The sequence below is a fragment of the Gossypium hirsutum genome, chromosome D08 (genome assembly GCF_007990345.1).
Source record: "Gossypium hirsutum isolate 1008001.06 chromosome D08, Gossypium_hirsutum_v2.1, whole genome shotgun sequence".
In the NCBI taxonomy this organism is placed as follows: Eukaryota; Viridiplantae; Streptophyta; class Magnoliopsida; order Malvales; family Malvaceae; genus Gossypium; species Gossypium hirsutum.
Window position 1 is genome coordinate 68,567,158 of NC_053444.1, and position 17,558 is coordinate 68,584,715.

The 17,558-nt window shown below is 29.4% G+C and overlaps 3 protein-coding genes across 5 annotated transcripts; 1 reads left to right on the top strand and 2 right to left on the bottom strand.

Annotated features, from left to right (window-relative positions):
- Positions 1 to 1,522: 1,522 nt before the first annotated feature.
- LOC107932830 (profilin) lies at positions 1,523 to 3,599 on the bottom strand. 3 transcript variants are annotated; one of them, XR_001693493.2, is made up of 3 exons: positions 3,199 to 3,599; positions 2,946 to 3,074; positions 1,523 to 1,944 (listed from the first exon to the last, which is right to left on the bottom strand). XR_001693493.2 is itself a non-coding variant. In XM_041099019.1 (3 exons), the coding sequence occupies exons 1-3, from the start codon at positions 3,306 to 3,308 to the stop codon at positions 1,810 to 1,812; spliced, it is 393 nt and encodes a 130-aa protein (XP_040954953.1). In that variant the 5' UTR covers positions 3,309 to 3,567; the 3' UTR covers positions 1,523 to 1,809. The 3 variants fall into 3 exon arrangements, 1 of the variants encoding a protein (XP_040954953.1); XR_005917075.1 differs by having other exon boundaries at positions 2,946 to 3,119; XM_041099019.1 differs by having other exon boundaries at positions 2,946 to 3,093; positions 3,199 to 3,567.
- A 4,922-nt stretch (positions 3,600 to 8,521) lies between these two features.
- LOC107932793 (derlin-1) lies at positions 8,522 to 12,761 on the bottom strand. Its single transcript, XM_016864890.2, has 7 exons — positions 12,598 to 12,761; positions 11,308 to 11,443; positions 10,993 to 11,066; positions 10,756 to 10,849; positions 9,906 to 10,034; positions 9,629 to 9,789; positions 8,522 to 8,860 (listed from the first exon to the last, which is right to left on the bottom strand). Exons 1-7 carry the CDS (start codon positions 12,612 to 12,614, stop codon positions 8,737 to 8,739), a joined length of 735 nt encoding a protein of 244 aa, XP_016720379.1. The 5' UTR covers positions 12,615 to 12,761; the 3' UTR covers positions 8,522 to 8,736.
- Positions 12,762 to 13,782: 1,021 nt separating this feature from the next.
- Positions 13,783 to 16,974, top strand: LOC107932901 (uncharacterized). Its single transcript, XM_016865026.2, has 4 exons — positions 13,783 to 14,310; positions 14,414 to 14,520; positions 15,578 to 15,682; positions 16,242 to 16,974. The coding sequence occupies exons 1-4, from the start codon at positions 13,938 to 13,940 to the stop codon at positions 16,896 to 16,898; spliced, it is 1,242 nt and encodes a 413-aa protein (XP_016720515.1). The 5' UTR covers positions 13,783 to 13,937; the 3' UTR covers positions 16,899 to 16,974.
- The last annotated feature ends 584 nt before the right edge of the window (positions 16,975 to 17,558 follow it).

Consider the following 17,558-nt stretch of genomic DNA (forward strand, 5'->3'; position numbering starts at 1 on the left):
TCAAAACAAAATAAGGGGAAAAAAACCTTTAAAGTTCTTTTGGAATATGATATTATGTTATTTTTATTTATTTTCCTAATTTTTATAAACTTTTATATTTTTTTTTTTTTGAAAAGTTGAAGATTGTTTTGAATTTTTTATAATTTTTCGGTAAACTTTGGAAAGTTTTATTAATTTTTAGTTTTTAAAATTTTTAATTAACAATTTTTTTCGTAATTTTATTATTTTTGAATTTTTATAATTCTAATAACTTTTTTCAGAATTTAAAACTTATAGATTTTTTTAAAAAAGTCATGGTTTTTATTTTTTTTTCTTAAAAGAATTATAATATATGATTGGTTGAATTTTTAAAAATTCAAAAGAACAAATTTAGAGGGACCAATTTGATTATGTTTGAAATTGACATAGATCCAAAAGGTATTTATGTCAAAGTAAAAACATAAAAGGAAATTCCTAAACTTAAAAAAGACGTATTTTGTTATTCGTATTTTTTCATATTTAAATTACAAAAATGAGATTTTAACCAATATTTCATCAAAATAGATGAGATTACATTGACTATTGACCACTTGATTTTTTATTTTTGAGGTTGACCCTTTCACTTGGGATTAATGTTTTGATGAATAAATGAGATTTTAGAGCCACAAAAAATAAAAATAAAAATAAAAGAAAACGATTGATTGGTCATTTACTAATTTAGCTATTAAATCAATATTTATTGACTTTAGATTTTCTTTTTTAAAAACAAAATATTAATAAATAAATATTCTAATATTAAATTATTTACACATACACATACAAATATATATAACTATATTCTACTTTTAAGAAATATTTTTTAAAAAAAATATTATTTTATGTGCCTCTATGCATATTTAAATAAATAGAACTCCAAGATGTCTCAATCAAAAGGGACTCAAAACTTACATCACCATAAAAAATAATAATAATAAGATAAAATGGGAAATACAACATGATATGAAATAATAACACAAATATAAAAATTATAGAATATAAATTTTCAATAAAATACTCGAAACATTATAAATATGCTTATCAAGTTTACTCATATAATGATAAATTTAACCTTTAAAATATATATTTTTTTTTATTTGACCCGTATTTTTGGAAAAGAAATAAATCGTTTTTTTTAACGAAATGTTAACTAAAACATTAATTTTTTAATGACGATGGTGTGACAACCTGTATGCTAGTTCACGCGTTCTTCATACTAACATAAAACTATTTGTATTATACGTCACATCAACAAATAATGATAAAATTATAAAAATTCAAATTCAAGATTAAGAAAAATTCAAAAAAATTAACATAAAATACGCATGGATTGTCATGTGGACTGCCTCGATTAAAATTTAATATTTTGGCCAATATTTCTGTTAAAAAATAGCAATTCAAATATTTTTAAAAAGTTGAAGGTTAAATTTAACTAAAAAAAAAGAATAAAGGTTAAATTGAGAAAAAAATATAAACATTAAGAAATGAATTTATCAGTACATCAAAATAAAAAGACTAAAATATTTAAACCTTATTTGTGAGCAAAACTGAAAACATGAAAAAGAAGTCCAGATTTTTTTAAAAAGTGGCAACAAAAAATAGATAAGGTAACCATTGATGGGGATTACACATAACCAAGAAGAAGAAAAAGGGGGCATATATGGTGAAAGAAGCAAATCAATCAACCAATATGCCAATTAAATTTAATATATGCATAGTTTTGAATGACAAAATTAAATTTCAAGAAAAAGGGCATTGATTTTGAAGGTAGGTTTTATTTTTATCTTTTTAATTTCAAAGTCCCTGTTCAGCAAGATAATCACCCAACCTTTCAACAACCATGTTGCATTGTCCTGGAGTCACTGGTTCTTCATAGATACCAAATATAAGACCTTGTCCTGTTTTCTTAATGGTCACTCCTCCTGTTCCCTGCCACAACATATGTCCACACAATTTTCTATTCAAATACTAGTAGAATCATTACCCTACGTTATTTGAATTTGAGTATATTTTTTCTGTATTACCAGAGGTGCCCTATTTGTTTTAGGGTCTAATTCTAAAAACTAAGCAAGTTCGGGTTAAGATGGCATTTAAATAAAGCCATCTCAATAATAATGATTCTGAGTTTGAACTCAATCTAAATGTTCGGAGAAAATGTTCACTCCATTTCTTCTAATCACCTATTGGTAACATGAATACGGTATTTGTTTTAACCTCGAGTTTTGCCTCTCTAATCTGAGGAGAACTTAAAGGAGTTCATGGAGTTTGGTGGGAGAGTATAATCCATAATGAAAATGTTTTTAACATTTTTGGCCTTACTCACTAAGACCATGTAAAGGCATGGTTCAAACCCCAAGGTCAAATACAAAAACATTTCATTGGTGGACCAAACACTCCCACTAAACTATATGAATCCGTTGAGAGCTCTCCGTGAAGTCAGGAGATAGAAACCCAAAATTAAAAACAAGTAGAGGTACCTCAGGAACAATACCTACATTGAAAGTCCAAGACGAAATTAGAAAGCGACCTCCTTCAACAAAATTATTTTGAATTCGGATTATTGTAGGTTTGAGGATCAAATATAGATAAATTCGAGTTTTAGTCGTCTTGAGTTACTTATTTGAATCATTCGGGTTTAGATCATTATTTCAAGTTGAAGTCAAATTATTCAAATTAAATGTGTTTAGGTTGTCTCATTTTTTAATTTATTCATGACAACTCTAAACTTTTAATGTTAGACAAATATCTCATAAAAAAGAATTAGTAAATTATCATTTAACATTACCTACATTCAGATATGAATATATATTTTGTTGATGAAGAAAGACAATTCACATTTTCTGAAATCTCTTATTAAACTCCTAAAAGTTTTAATTAAATCCCAAAATTAAAAAAATAAACTCCGAAAATTATGGGTTAAAGAAAATAACCTTTTTTTCCACGAATGACAGCACCAGGCTCACCCTGTATGACCATATACTTTGCAACGGCAAGATGTAACCCTTTAGGAGCAAGGTGGCCCGGTTCATCAAAATCTTTGTGACCTCACTAGCATTTAACTGCAAATAAGAACAAAACCTTCATAGGGGAATTACATCAAACACCTATCGTGCAACCAAAAAAAACTGACGATCAGATGCCAAATACCGAAAAAGGGTTAACATAACTATGGTGCATTATGACCTGAGGGAAGACGGAGCTTTAAGATGTTGGTCTTGGCCTTCAATGTCACACATCAAGTGCTCATCTACGTAAGTTTGCCACGACATTTTTTGTTTCGTTGGGTTTTGCATGAGATGATAATGATGTTATTGGGGGAGCTACGAGGGGGAAAGCAATGGGGGGAGAGGGGCTTCAAGTTTGAATAACAATGGCAAAGATTAAGGGTTATTAGTGGGATTTCTGAACCGTCTGTTTTGGAGCTTTTCATTTGATCTATGCCATTCATGTCCGCCATTATTTTAGCAACCATTGCTCCCCATGACCTCTCTTCCCTTGCCAACCGCCATTTTTTCTCCTTTTCACGTGTCTATTTTTGCTTTGGTTAAAATGTGCTATAAGTCCCTACTCCCTAAACTCTTCGTAAATTTAAAATTTAATCTTGATACTTTTATTTTTAGGAATTTAGTTTCTCTACCTTTTTAAATTTCAAAATTCAAGTCCAACAGTTAAAATTATTTTCTTAAATTCAAGTTTATTGCAATATCATTTTTTAATTTACGTTGCTACCAAATGAGTAGTTTTCTTTATTTCAAAATGCCACATTAATAAATTTAACAAAAAAAAATAATAGAGTTGAACTATTTGACCTAAATTTTGAAATTTAAAAAGTAGAAAAACTATATTCCTGAAAATAAAAGTATAAAAATTAAATTCTAAATTTATGAAAAATATAGAAACCTATAATATATTTTAACCTTTTGCTTTTATGAATAATGCCTACCATTTAAACTTGTGACCATGGGTATCAGAGACGGGTTGGATTGATAGATTTAGTCATCAGTTAAATTGAAAATTGACAGTTGAATTGGTTCAATCGGTAAGATTAATCACTACAAAATTGGTTAAATTGGTAAAAGAAATTTTGAACCAAGTAGAAATTCGATTAAAAAATCGTTTGAAGTGGATTTTTGCTAACCTTTTTTTTTAAATGTTACAAGTACAATTAGAGTATAAATACAAATACAAATACATATATGAATAATCATAAGTATCAAACTATTACAAGATGATCGAATGAAGAACAGCTACAATCCAAACTAAAATTAACAAGTTAGACTAATTGAACTAAACACACACAACTAATTGAACTAAACACACACATGGCAGCTACACATAGTAGGACTTCAAGAGCCGCTCATATAATTGGGAATAAATGATTATGCTTCGTTCATATTACTATTATTTAATTATGCTCATTTTTTTTAGGTTTTTTAAAATTTTTATTTTATTTTAACCAGTTAATTGGGAATTGATGATTTGACCAGTTCAACTATTGGTTCAATTCTTTCAACATTATTTGTGCCTTGTAAATTTTGTATGTTAATCAATATTGTTTGAACCAGACTAGACTAGCTGATTGGACCAATTAGATTGGGAATTGGTCGAGAGGTCAGTTCAAAGAGTGGCTTTGAACCGGTTAGATCAAGAACCAGTACAAACTAATGGTTGAATCGGATTTTTTTTATTTTTTTTATTTTTAATAATTTTTTAATCAGATTGATCAAACCGATAAATCGATAGCCTGACCGGTTCGACCACCAATCCAATTTAAAAGAACATTGATGTTAATGTATATTACTGAATTTATCTCATGAAACAAGTTAAAATGATAGTAAAGTACTATTGAGGTCCTTATACTAGAAGTCAAATTGCATTTTGTCTCCTCTACTCGAAAAATAAGTAAATTAGTCCCTGTACATTAGATCAAAGAAAAAACAAGTCATTTTGTTAAAAATTTTATTCATTTCTATTGTTAAAAAATAAGTCCTTACACATCAGGTATACGTAACACGTCTCGTTTAACTGTATGGTTATTTCGTTAGTCACGCTATTTTTTCACAGTAAAAATAGATGGAATTTTTAATAGAAACGATACGTTTTGCTATTTGATCTAACATACAGGGATTAACTTACCTATTTTTTTAGTAAATTGGGTAAAATGCAATCTAACTCTAAATATAGGTGTCTCAAAATAATCTTAACGGGTTATATGTCCTAGGCATTATAATATGGACCAACTTGTGGATTGTGCAATCATGGAAGAATCTATTTAAGAATTACACCTATCATCTAGATCAACCATAAAGCCACAAATGAAGGAAATCTTAGTTTTCTTAAAATGAGCATTTCGTACAAATTTCTTCCACAACAATCCCAACTAATAATTAATTTACTTTGTATAAGTTTACACCAATTTAATTATAAAATTATTAAAATATTTTATTATTATTTTATACTTTTATATAATATTTTAAATAAAACAACTTAAAAACATTGTTCAGATCAAGCATAAGATCAATAAATTCAAATGAAAATCTCTGGTTAAAATAATTTTATAAATATATTTTAATATAAAAAATTTTCGCTCATTCACAGAGGCGAAGCCAGAAATTTTTCTAGGGGGCTGAAATTAGATTATAAAATTTTAAGAGATCAAAATATAATTTTATCATGTGCTAACATTAAATTCCAATATTTTTAAAGGGACTAAATAGAATTTTTTTTCATATTTAGGGGACTAAAGTATAATTTTATCATAAATTAATTTATAACTTTACTATTTCCAAAAGGATTAAAGTATAGTTTTTCATTTTAGGGAAGACAAGTCCCCTACTAGCCCCTTAACTTTGTCTCTATTCACCCATATTGTGATTGCGATAAAATCTAATATTTATTAAAATTATGCACTTAATCTATTTTTTTTTATCTTTATATATATTTTTCTTATAAAAGAAATTGTCTCTTTATTTTATTGTAAAGGATCTGTATATATTTTTTGAATTAGTAATTATTAAATTTAATATATTGAAATTGAACAAACAATCCATTCATTATTTGACTCATACTTAAATACAAATATAAATATATTTAACACTTTGCTTTAAATTTAAATAACATAGTTGAAGAGCTAAATAAACGCCTAAAGCATTTTTTTATCTTTCAACTTTATAAAAAAAATCATCTCAGCATTAGATTTAATTTTTCGTCTTTTTTAACCCTTAAATTTATAATTTTTTGTCAAATCATCCCAAAATTAATAGAAATGTTCATGTTATTTTAACTTTTCTAACGTATAGATTACATGCTAATATTTAATTAATTTTAAATTTTTTTAAAAATATTAAAAGTATTATTTTTATTTTTATACTTTTTAAATAATTTCTAAAAAAATTATAATGTTTTGAATCTTTAAAATTTTAAAAAATTCATTAAATATTGATGTATTGTTCACGTTGCAATCCACATGTATGCCACATTAGCAAAGTTAAAAAACGTTAACTTTTCCATCAATCTTAAGGCGATTTGACAAAAAATACAATTTTAATGGCTAAAAAAGACGGAAAATTAAATGGAGAACTAAAATATTTTTTTTTATGAAATTAAAGGGCTAAATAAATCATTATGCCAAAAAATAAATACAAACTCAATACTAACGCAATATATTTATTTACATACATAAGAATATAATAAAATTTAAAATCATATATATTAAAAATTTATTACAATTCTTGTAGTATTAATCGAAATAACAGCCCCTTTTATCTGCATTTTTCCAACAACAATTTAACAATATAAGATTCCATAATCTTTGCATCAATAGGAATATCAAAAGAAATTAAACGAATGCATATTTGAATTTTTTTTAATTATTCAAATTCGAATTTATAAATTTATTTAAAAAATTTAAATTTTTTTATAATCCCTAAGTTATCTAATTTTGAATTAAAAATATTAATCTACAAAAAAAATTGATTTCAAAATTTTCAATCATTTTACGGAGATCCAAATCCATAAAAATCCGATTTTGAATATGCTAAAATTATTATATATATAATCGAAATTATAAACATTTTATAAGTCATGAATTTATCCGAATAAACAAATATGGATTTGGATAAATAGATATATGAGGTATCCATCCGCATCCGCTCTAAACCCATAGCAAATAGTAATTTTAAAACGTAAATTTGAATGTGTAAAAAAAAAAGATAAAATATATATAGATATCTGAATCTTCATTCCCAATTTTTTAATTAACAAGGATAAACTGCAACAGAGATCGTCCAACTATGATTTTTCTTTTTTTTTTGGTCACCGAATTACTTGAATTTTTTGGTATTTTTATTTTTACGTTAACCGGCAAATAAAAAAATTAAATAATTTAATGACTGATTTATAATTTTTTTTCATAATTAATTAACTAAAAAAAGTGAAAAAAAGAATCATAACCGTGAATTACCCTAAAAAAAATGGTTTCACTTACCTAAGCGGCTAAGCCAAAGTCAATGTAACATCACAGCTTTGTTTTTATGATGACATCCATCCATGCAATCAACTATACATTGTGCTTTAGATTTTGATCCTGGATATAAACATTTCCAAAGATTACATTTTAAAATGCAACCGAACTTTACTGCTTCGGCGCCGGTCGTTAACATCGCCGTCGTTATCATAACCGTTAATACGAGTACTAAGACAAATTTGCTTCCACGGTTCGTATTAATGATTGCCATTTTTTTTAATTCTTTTTGATTCTCTCTATTTTCTTGGTTTTTATTTAGTTTGATCTACTCTGAAATTTATATAATTTCGGAAAACGGAAACTTTCGTCAAACAAGGATACACGATCGATTCGGAAATTTTGAAGCGGTGTTAAACCAATAAAAATCCCTTCTATTTAGAGGAAAAAACCAAAGGAAAGGTTCTTGTTTGATTTATATTTAGAAGTAGCAAATGAAAGGTTCTTTCTTCATCGTAAGATTCCATTTCGTGTTTATTTCAAATTGAATTTTATGTAGTTATTTATGCGGCTGCCGATTAAGTTTTAATTTAATTGGTATAAATATTATTGCCGATACAGAAAGATGTGGATTCGAACGTGTTAAAACTTATTATTCTCCTATTTATAAATTGAAAAAGAGCTATGAATAATTCTAAACATAATGTAAAGAAAAAATAGATATAATTAAAACATATAATAAAATTGTATGTTGGACCTATTCAAATAATTCATGTTTAATAAATTTTAAATATTGATAATTTTTTAACAATCTCATTATAAATTTTAATTATATCTATTCTTTTTGACACAATACCTGAACTACTCATAACTCTTTTCCAAACTCATAAATAGAAGAATAATATATTTCAATGTATTCGAACCCACGTCCTCCTACATTAAAAACAATATTCATACCAATTAAACTTTGTGTTCAGATTTTACTATTTATGTTTTTTTATCACAATTTTTGAATAGCTAGAAGCCACACATACAAAGAAAAAGTAACAAAAATAACAATTTTTTTTTAAAAAAGAACAATTCATGTCCAAAATACCAATCCACGACTGGCTTTGTTTAATTTACCTAAGAAAATTACATGAGTAATAGGAAGAACCCATTATGCAACACTTTTTGCTTCTTTGTTCGTGTCGGATTTTTAGTTCTGATGATCAGAGATCAAACGCTAACAATGTCAACCAACCTCAAATTATCAGCACTCATCCACTAAGTCGATACGATCTTCCACTGAAAGCTACACCTGTTGGTCTATCAGACTGTGCAGCGGATCGGCTACTTGGCCGTGACGGAGCTCCTATTCTATATCTTGCAACCAGTTTGTTTCTGTAACAGCGACCGTCAAGGAAAATACAACCACCAACACAAGGAAATTGATGTTCTCATGTAAAAAATGTGAACGTTAGTCGTGTTTGAAAAGTTCCATTTTAATCCGTGATCTTCTGAAAGTTCATCGTTCCATCAACGGTTCGATAAAATTTGGACGGGATTCACCACGTGTATGTCCAAATTCTACCGAGCATTAACAGAGGAATGAATGGTAAAAGTACCATAGAGACCCTTGTAATAGGAGTTAAATTACATTTTACTCTCATTACTTAAAAAATAACAAATTAATCCTATATGTTGATCATTTCTTTTAAAAATTCCATCCATTTATACAGTTAAAATTTGGCATGATTAACTGAATAAGTAGTCAGTGTTATGTGGCATGCCATGTGTACATCAAGCTGATGAACAGAAATCAATTTTTAAAAGTAAAAATGAATGGAATTTTTAGCAAAATGACTATTTTTTTTATTTAATATACAGACTAATTTGTTTATTTTTTTAGTACAGAGGACAAAATGCAATCCGTAAACTAGTTTAAGGGTCTCTATGGTACTTTTACCATGGATGAAGAAATTCAAAACAATGAGCTTTTAATGATCACGAATGAAGATGAATTACGATGAAGGACTAACGGTGCAATTTACCTGTTCCTACAATACATGCATATTTATCTCAATAACAGAAAAACCCAAAAATCGCATGCAAGGAGATGATAAATTACGTTCCAATTCAAGCAGAGTGATAAAAACAATGTAAGGATACACCCACATAGGCGTCTTGAGGAAGACCTTTCCGGTTGCAAGAGGATGCAACACAGTCAGGAAGTAATATAGATGTCCAGCAATGATCCCGAGCAGATCCGGGATGAGTTCTGAGCCAAAAATAACATCCAAAGCAAGCATTGCCCAAGGTAGATAGAATGCCTAAAGCAATAAATGTGGAAAAAATAAACATAAGAATATAAAGTCAGCCCCTGAAAGCTTATGTAAAGATTTTAGAATCCCAGATTAATACATGCCGAAGTTGGAATTAAGCTTACCTTAAGAGTTACAAGGCCGTATATGTTGATTTGAGCATTTGGAAACTCTCTACTCCAGACATAAAGAAGCATGAAAACGAGAGACACCCCTAGGAAAGGGGTACGGAATATCGGGATTGCTGACAAAACCTAAAACCACGACAGGAATTAATAATGAAATGAACAGTGTTATAATAAGAGAATAACTGATGTTAGGTTTAAGGGTGTAAATAAGACACTAGTACTCACAAGCTACTCAAGTTCAATTTGAAAAAAATTGGAACTCGATTCGGTAATTATCAAGCCAAACTCGAGCTATCGATCAAGCCGAATTCAAGCTTAGTAATATTTAACTCGAACAGCTCACAAGCCTTATTGAGCTTTTCATATTTATGTTATTAAATTACATTATTACCCTTAATATATATTATTAATCCTAAGCTTAATTACGAACCCAAGCTCAAGATCAAGTTCAAGCTTGAGTAAAAAAATTGGTCAAACGAGCTTAATCAAGCTCTAGCTCGAGTAGCTTGATTATATCTCAAGCCGAGCTTGAGCTTAAAAATAGATATTCGGACTCGGCTTGGCTCGATTACACCCCTAGTTAGGTTATACATTCACAATGAGCATATTTTGTATAATAGTATTGACATAGAGAGGCAATGTCGTGTCCGATACAGATATATTCATCTATTTTTCTTCTTTTTACAAGATTAGCAGCAAAGATACAAGGCTGGAGAAGATATTCCGACTTTGCTTAGCCCTTTAAGCAAAATTCATGCCTTCCTAACCATAGGATGATTTGCCCCTTATATAATTTAAACAACCAAATCTTGAAAATAAAATAAGAGAGGATCATGGTCTCACTCACCAACAATGACAAAGCGCCAAATATCATCATCCACAAGAAATCAGCTGTCCGCCTTTCAAATGGTCCCTTCTCGAGTTGAACTCCATATCTTGCTCTGTATAATCATAAAGATTGCCACAAAATAATCAGTGCTTAAAGCCTCAAAGAGTCCGTGTGGCAGTTAACACAGGGCCATGCCCTTCTCAGACTAGATAAGAATGCAAAAATGATTTTAAGCTTTCAAAAACCAATACTTACATCATTAAAAGGCGTATCCCAAAATTGATAGAAAATTTCCCGAGGAAAAAGAAATTTGTAAATAGCCTCCACACCTACATTAATACACAAATTTATAAGAGAACTCTCTTGATTAACTAAAACATGCATAAATATTTATGAATAAAATGAGATTTCACATTATCTCGAGAATTACATATGCTTTTTCATACATAGAAGCCTGAAATAAACATTAAAATCAATTTTAATTTATAAACGAATTTCGCAGAGCAATATAACCTTCCTCTTTTTTTGGTGAAAATTATCGGGATTTGGAAACTATGCATCAATTCATACCTGAAAGTACTTGAATACATATTCATGTAGCAACTCAATGTAAAAGATATTTAATAGTCCTAACTGAGAGGCTGTTGTGGTCAATAGGCACACAGTCCCATAAGCCTTGCTAATAGGTGGAAGAGAGTTATAAAATCTGAAACAACATGAATAACCCAGTCAAATAAATAAGTAAATAAATAAAAGAATTAGTTGAAAAAGGATACTAATATCAATAAACAGTATATTGGAAATAAGCATACTGGCATAACGAGACAGTATCGCAGCACAAATATGCTAATATCAATTAAGATCATGTACATTGGTTTGAAAAAGGTCTTTAATGGAGGCAGTACTCTAAAACTATAACAAAAATAATAATAATGCTTTATCATGAGAACTTGCATTTAAGAAAATCTACACCATAAAAGAGTCATCTTCTTTCAATATGTTACCTTTCATACTCTATTAAATGAACTTTTATACTAATGGTTACGAAAAGCAAAACGGTAAGCTGTTGTAAAACACAATCGGAAAGACCTACGGGGGATTAGCCCGTCTGCTAGCTTCATTTCGACAATATCAAACATAACAGATTTGAATCAATCTTTAGTAAAACCGAGAAAAAAAAGACGAGACCTAGACGAAAATTTCCAATAATTTTTCTAAAGTGCAATCTTGTACCCATTTTTGGACTGAATAAGAAAATCCCACAAATGGCATCCCTTACTCCTTAACATTGTGGGATATATAAAAATTAATACTACATTCACGGAAGTAACTTCGAAGATTCAGATTTCATTTGCTATATAAATCGAAAAGGCATACATTATGCATAAATTAGTTAAAATTCAACATAGTTATATATTTGAAAAGTAGGGTAACCTAAATTTCAAGTTGACAAATATATAGGTAAGTATTTCAAATTCACTGTCATCCAACAAACCCATGAATTTGAATATATATATACCTACTTATATATGAACAATATTCTATTAGCATGCATATTATTACGACGATTACACTATTTTTCAAATCTAAATCCGTTGAAGAGGGCTCTTATTGCATTTTTAAGCAAGATTTTACACAAATTTTATGAATCTAAATCCTAGGCTGCAAAATTCTAACCAAAACATACGAATTCAACTACATAAAAAAAAAACTAGAAAAATTACCTAGAAAAATAAAACCGAAGAACAAATATACCAATTAACAAAATTCAGTGCAAAGGGCAGAAAAAACAAACTTAAAACGATTAATTCAGAGAAGGGAACAAAAAAAATTATCAAAGGAAAGATAATTGGGACTCACTCAGCCGGTGAAGACATTGCAATAATTTAACAGAATTCGTCAAATGGTAAGAAACCAAAACAAAAACCCTGAGATTTCCCTCTTTCTTCACTTAAATTTTATGCCACGAGAAATAGCCGAAGATCTAGAAAAGAAGCTTGGGGATTCATTAATGTTGACCTAGAAAGTTCGACCGGTTGTCTTTTAAGCGGCTGCAGTGTATTGCAATTTGGGCCGAATATGATAATAGAATTGGGTCCTCAGCCATTGATTGGAAACAAGGCCCAATGTAGATGGTATGTTGATTAGAACTTTGCTCTCCTCTTATAATTAAAAAAAATGACAATCATATTTATTTCAAATAATAATTAGAATATTTTGACTCTCTTATTTACTAAATATGTAATATTTAAATCCACAAAATACATTAAATATTATAAATTAATAATTAAAATAAATTTAAATTCAAATTTAAATTTATCAAACTTTGTTTGGAGAGTTTACGAATTTAAATACAAACAAAACTACAATATAATTATAAGTTTGTGTTCGAGTATTTATAAAATAGAATCGAACCAATACAAAACACAAACAAATGAAAAATCAAAATACAATAGAATAAAAATGACTCGTTTCGAGTAATTATGAAATAGAATCAAATCAATATAAAGCATGAAATCAAATGAAAAAAACGAGCTTTAACCAAATTTGACCAAGTTCGATTTATGAAGTCATTATAGTTGATTTTTTAAGGAGTTTCTTGAGATCCTTGGTTGGGTGGTCAAAAGGTGGTTTGAGTTTAAAGAGTTAAAAACAAATTGAAAGAAATTATTAATCCTTTTGATGGCATCCACAAGATTAATATAAAATGAACTCGTTTCTTGATTTTCAAATGATCAATAAAATACAAGCGACGAGGGCATAAAATCGCCTTGAGCCAAGTGAAGAATGCATAAAGCAATTAGATTCATTCTGGACTTGAACCAAACACCAAGTTTATGAATCAATAGATTTTTTTTTAGAGAGGAATTCATAACAACTTATGAACTTCTTAGCTTTTAACTAATATCGAAATTTTAAAATTCGAAAAATACAATTAAAAAATTAAATTGAAGAGTATAGATTAAGTTTGCAATTTACACATAGTAAAGGGACTTATGGCAGAATTTGACCAATAAATTACGATATAAAATTATTCTGTTTTTCGTTAGGGTTTCTTTTAGTTTCTTACTTCCTCTTGAAGGCCCCTTTAATGGCATCGAAGCCTCTATCTGCATCAAATCTTTGCATAAAATTATAGATTACGGTTCAAAATTTCATTTCTGTTTCAATAATTTCTGTTTCAGGAAGTGTTTGCAGCTATGATGGATGCTAAAGCATTGGCAAAATCAAAAAGAGCTCATTCACAACACCATAGTAAAAAGCCTCATTCGGTTCAAAAATCGAAACCACCATCACCTGGTGTTAATGAACCTTCAAATTCGAAAAAGCAAACAATCAAGCAAATCAAAGAGAAAGCTCACCAGGCTCAGCGTATATCCGCATTACCATCGAATTGGAATCGTTACGAGGAAGAATTTGATTCAGGTTCTGAAGATCCAACCCAAACTCCCGATGTTATTGTGCCAAAGAGTAAAGGAGCGGACTTTCGTCATTTGCTTTCCGAGGCTCAATCTCAGTTGCAAGCAAATCCTTATTCAAATAACATTCCTTCTTTAGACGATGTTTTTCCCGGTACTTCTATGGCAGAATTTAAGAAAAAAACAATGATAATTAGATAGTTATGAAATGAACGTTTATTGAGTGATTTTTAGTGTTTCTTTTTTCAATGTTTCAGGTGATTTCAATCAATTTGTAGGTTCAATGCTTGCAGTAAGAGGAGAGGGAATTTTATCATGGACTGGAAATTTCGTTGTGGATGATAGCACGACTGCAACTCCTGAGGTAAAATTGCTTGTATTTTGTCTGTAATTTTTCATATAGAGCAAGAAATTATAAATTTGTAATCATTAAGTATCAAATTTAGATGAAGATTTTTGTGTTAGGAATCTTATTATGCAAAGCTTTTATGGTTATCTTACTCATGGTCTTATCTGTGTATCTTCACTACTGTTCATATTATTTTCGGGCAGTGAGCTCAACCTGTCAAATGTTACCACTTTGAGCCAACTTAGCTAATTTCTGGTTTCGCTGCTACCTATATATAGATATGGATATCTTAGACATGATATTACCTGTGCATCATCACCACTGCCCTTTTTGTTTTCAGGCTCTGGACTCATCTGTTAAATGTCACCTCTTTGAACCAACTTAGCTAAGTTCCACGTTCACTGCTTCCCATATATAGATGAGGATATCTTACTCATGACTCTTATCTGTGCATCATCACGACTGATTGTATTGTTTTCCGGCTCCAGACTTGACCTGTTACACGTCACCACTTTGAACCAACTTAGCAATGTTCTGGGTTCACTGCTACCGGTATATAGATACAGATAAATATCTCTCTCTATATGTCGGGACTATAAGTGGAAGAAAATCAATTTTGAATACAATAGATGTCTGTATTTGATATTAGGGAAATAATTGTCATTCTGGTTTGGAAGTTATAAATATCCACCCTTTGCTAATTGTTAACCGCACATAGAATGTATTTCTGTAATCTGTAGCCATGTCGAAAGTCCACATGTTTAAATCTTTTGAATTTTTCTTATCTTAATTTCATTGGATGGTTTAAGACAGGATGATATTTTGTTGAAAGCTATTTATATAAGTAGGCTGTTAGCAAATTTTCATAGAATTTTATTACATCAAAAGTCCAAAAAAATCGAAATACACTGTTTATATGCATTTGTTAACAGCACTTTAGGAGTATGAGACTGGTGCTCGTTTGCTGTAGGCCGTTATTCTTGCTCAAGACTGCTTGCCACTGGCCTTGCATCAATTACCTTATCTTTTTATTATTGTTTCACCTCTTTTATTCCCGTGTTTTCTTGTGTAGGCCTCATTTCTCTCCCTTAATTTGCAAGCTCTTGCTGAACAACTCGAAAAAGTAGATTTATCCAAGAGGCTCTTCATTGAAGAAGATCTATTACCACCAGATCTGGTAAGTCCAATTCCTTACATTGATATTCAAGTTAGTGTTGATTCATATCTATACTTTTAACGCCTTAAAGGTGACAGAGATGCAATTCCAGACACTTACTAAAAGTAAAAACATGGAGTTAAAGAGAGTTTTTCTTTGGTTAAAATGTGCCTATAGTTCTTGTACTTTTCAAAAATTAGAAACTTAGTCCATGTATTTGTATTTTTAAGAATTTAGCCCCTCTACTTTTCAGATTTCTTATCTGAAAAGTAAAGGGGCTACATTCTTAATTTTTGAAAAGTACAGGGACTATAGGCATACTTAAACCTTTTTCTTTTAACCCATTTAGTTTGTTCTTCGGAAGCCCTAAGAGATGACTGGTATTGAAGGTCATCTTTTAGGTAATAGGAGGAGATAGCTTCATCTCAAAACTCTCAGCATTTTGTTTACATTTTCGCTGTAGTTCTTTTGATTTTGTATAGAGATTTACACTCGAGTATAATACAAGTTTGTCTGTAACAAATATGTTTACAATTTCCACTCGAGTATCTAATGCCACATTATCCGGGTTTTTTGCCAGCGTTCTGAGAGATCAAAGGTAAAAAATGATCAGGAACCTGATCAAATGCAAGCGGCGCCTGATCGAAAAGAAGCTGCAAAGATAACTGAAGGATCAACTCCAAATGATTTACCCGGCAGCAAGGCCATAGATGCAATATTGTCCAACAGCGGTTTGGATTTGATGGCTGAAGTTCAGAGTGTTTCTATTTCCAGTCAAAACAGCGAATCCAGTGAAAGTAGAGCACCAGACAATTTGAATTTCACTACTGCTTCGAACAAGAAAGTCCCGAAATTTGAAGCGGCAGCCGCTGAAGCCAAATTGGATATGCTTCTTAATTCTTTCAATGAGACTAAACTTCTCGATACTTCCAACTTAAGTTCCGAAAAACCCTCGAGCATCGGTTCACTCAAAGCTTCCAATTTAGACAGTTTGCTGGATGATTTATTACAAGAAACATCAACAACAGTAAACCGAGGTATAGATTCATCGAAGACTGCCGCAGTTAATTCAACTTCCGAAGATTTACTCGATGATTTATTACAAGAAACATCATCAAAAATTGTAGATGCCAAACTTGGTTCAGATAACAATGTTCGATCCTCCTCTTCATCTTCCCAACCTGTCTCGAAGTCAAAAATATTGAATGATTTTGATTCATGGTTAGATACTATTTGATGACTTGTTATACAAGACGCTGTACCCCATGCGAACCTGTTGTATAAATTGCTTATCAAATTTGGCTTTTTTTTCACTCCTAAGTCTAGTTCCCTGTTTTGGAGCTGAAATTTAATATTAAAAAAAAATAATGTCTGCAAGTAGCAGGTATTAGAAGACCATTTCATATTTTTCATAGGAAGTTTTTTTTTTTTGATCTTTTTTATTAGTTACACTTTTTTTACATTAACTGCATTTCTATTTTTTAGAAAAATCACTATAACCTTTTATTCGAATTTTTAAAATTAATTTTAATTCTTTTATGGTGTTAAAAAATTATATTTAAGATATTAGAAACAACTTATTTTTTATATATAAAAATTATTTTTCAAAAAAAAAACTATATAAGAATTGTTAATTATATTTTATTTATTTGACCAATTATTTTTTAAAAAATATTTATGATTTCTTATTTAAAATTTTACCAAAAAAAGTCATGAAAAAACTATTAAGTCCAATACTCAATATGAAAAAAATAAAAAAAAATAAACCAATTTAAATTGAATTATCATAAATAATTCAAAAAATCCAATCTAACTAACCAAAGTTAACCCAAACATATACATTAATATTGGTGAACATTCATTATTTAAAATAAAAAATAAACCAATCTAAATCGAA

Excerpts from the sequence above, each read along its gene's own strand:
- LOC107932830 (XM_041099019.1), bottom strand. The coding sequence starts at position 3,308 with ATGCAAAACCCAACGAAACAAAAAATGTCGTGGCAAACTTACGTAGAT. Across the intron at positions 3,094-3,198 it reads AAAGCTCCGTCTTCCCTCAG|GTTTTGTTCTTATTTGCAGT; the intron begins GTCATAATGCAC and ends TCCCCTATGAAG. Across the intron at positions 1,945-2,945 it reads TGTCATTCGTGGAAAAAAAG|GGAACAGGAGGAGTGACCAT; the intron begins GTTATTTTCTTT and ends ATGTTGTGGCAG.
- LOC107932793 (XM_016864890.2), bottom strand. Across the intron at positions 11,067-11,307 it reads ATGTATTCAAGTACTTTCAG|GTGTGGAGGCTATTTACAAA; the intron begins GTATGAATTGAT and ends GTATTAATGTAG. Across the intron at positions 8,861-9,628 it reads CTCAAGACGCCTATGTGGGT|AAACAAACTGGTTGCAAGAT; the intron begins GTATCCTTACAT and ends TCGCTGTTACAG.
- LOC107932901 (XM_016865026.2), top strand. The coding sequence starts at position 13,938 with ATGATGGATGCTAAAGCATTGGCAAAATCAAAAAGAGCTCATTCACAA. Across the intron at positions 14,311-14,413 it reads TTTAGACGATGTTTTTCCCG|GTGATTTCAATCAATTTGTA; the intron begins GTACTTCTATGG and ends TCAATGTTTCAG. Across the intron at positions 15,683-16,241 it reads ATCTATTACCACCAGATCTG|CGTTCTGAGAGATCAAAGGT; the intron begins GTAAGTCCAATT and ends GTTTTTTGCCAG.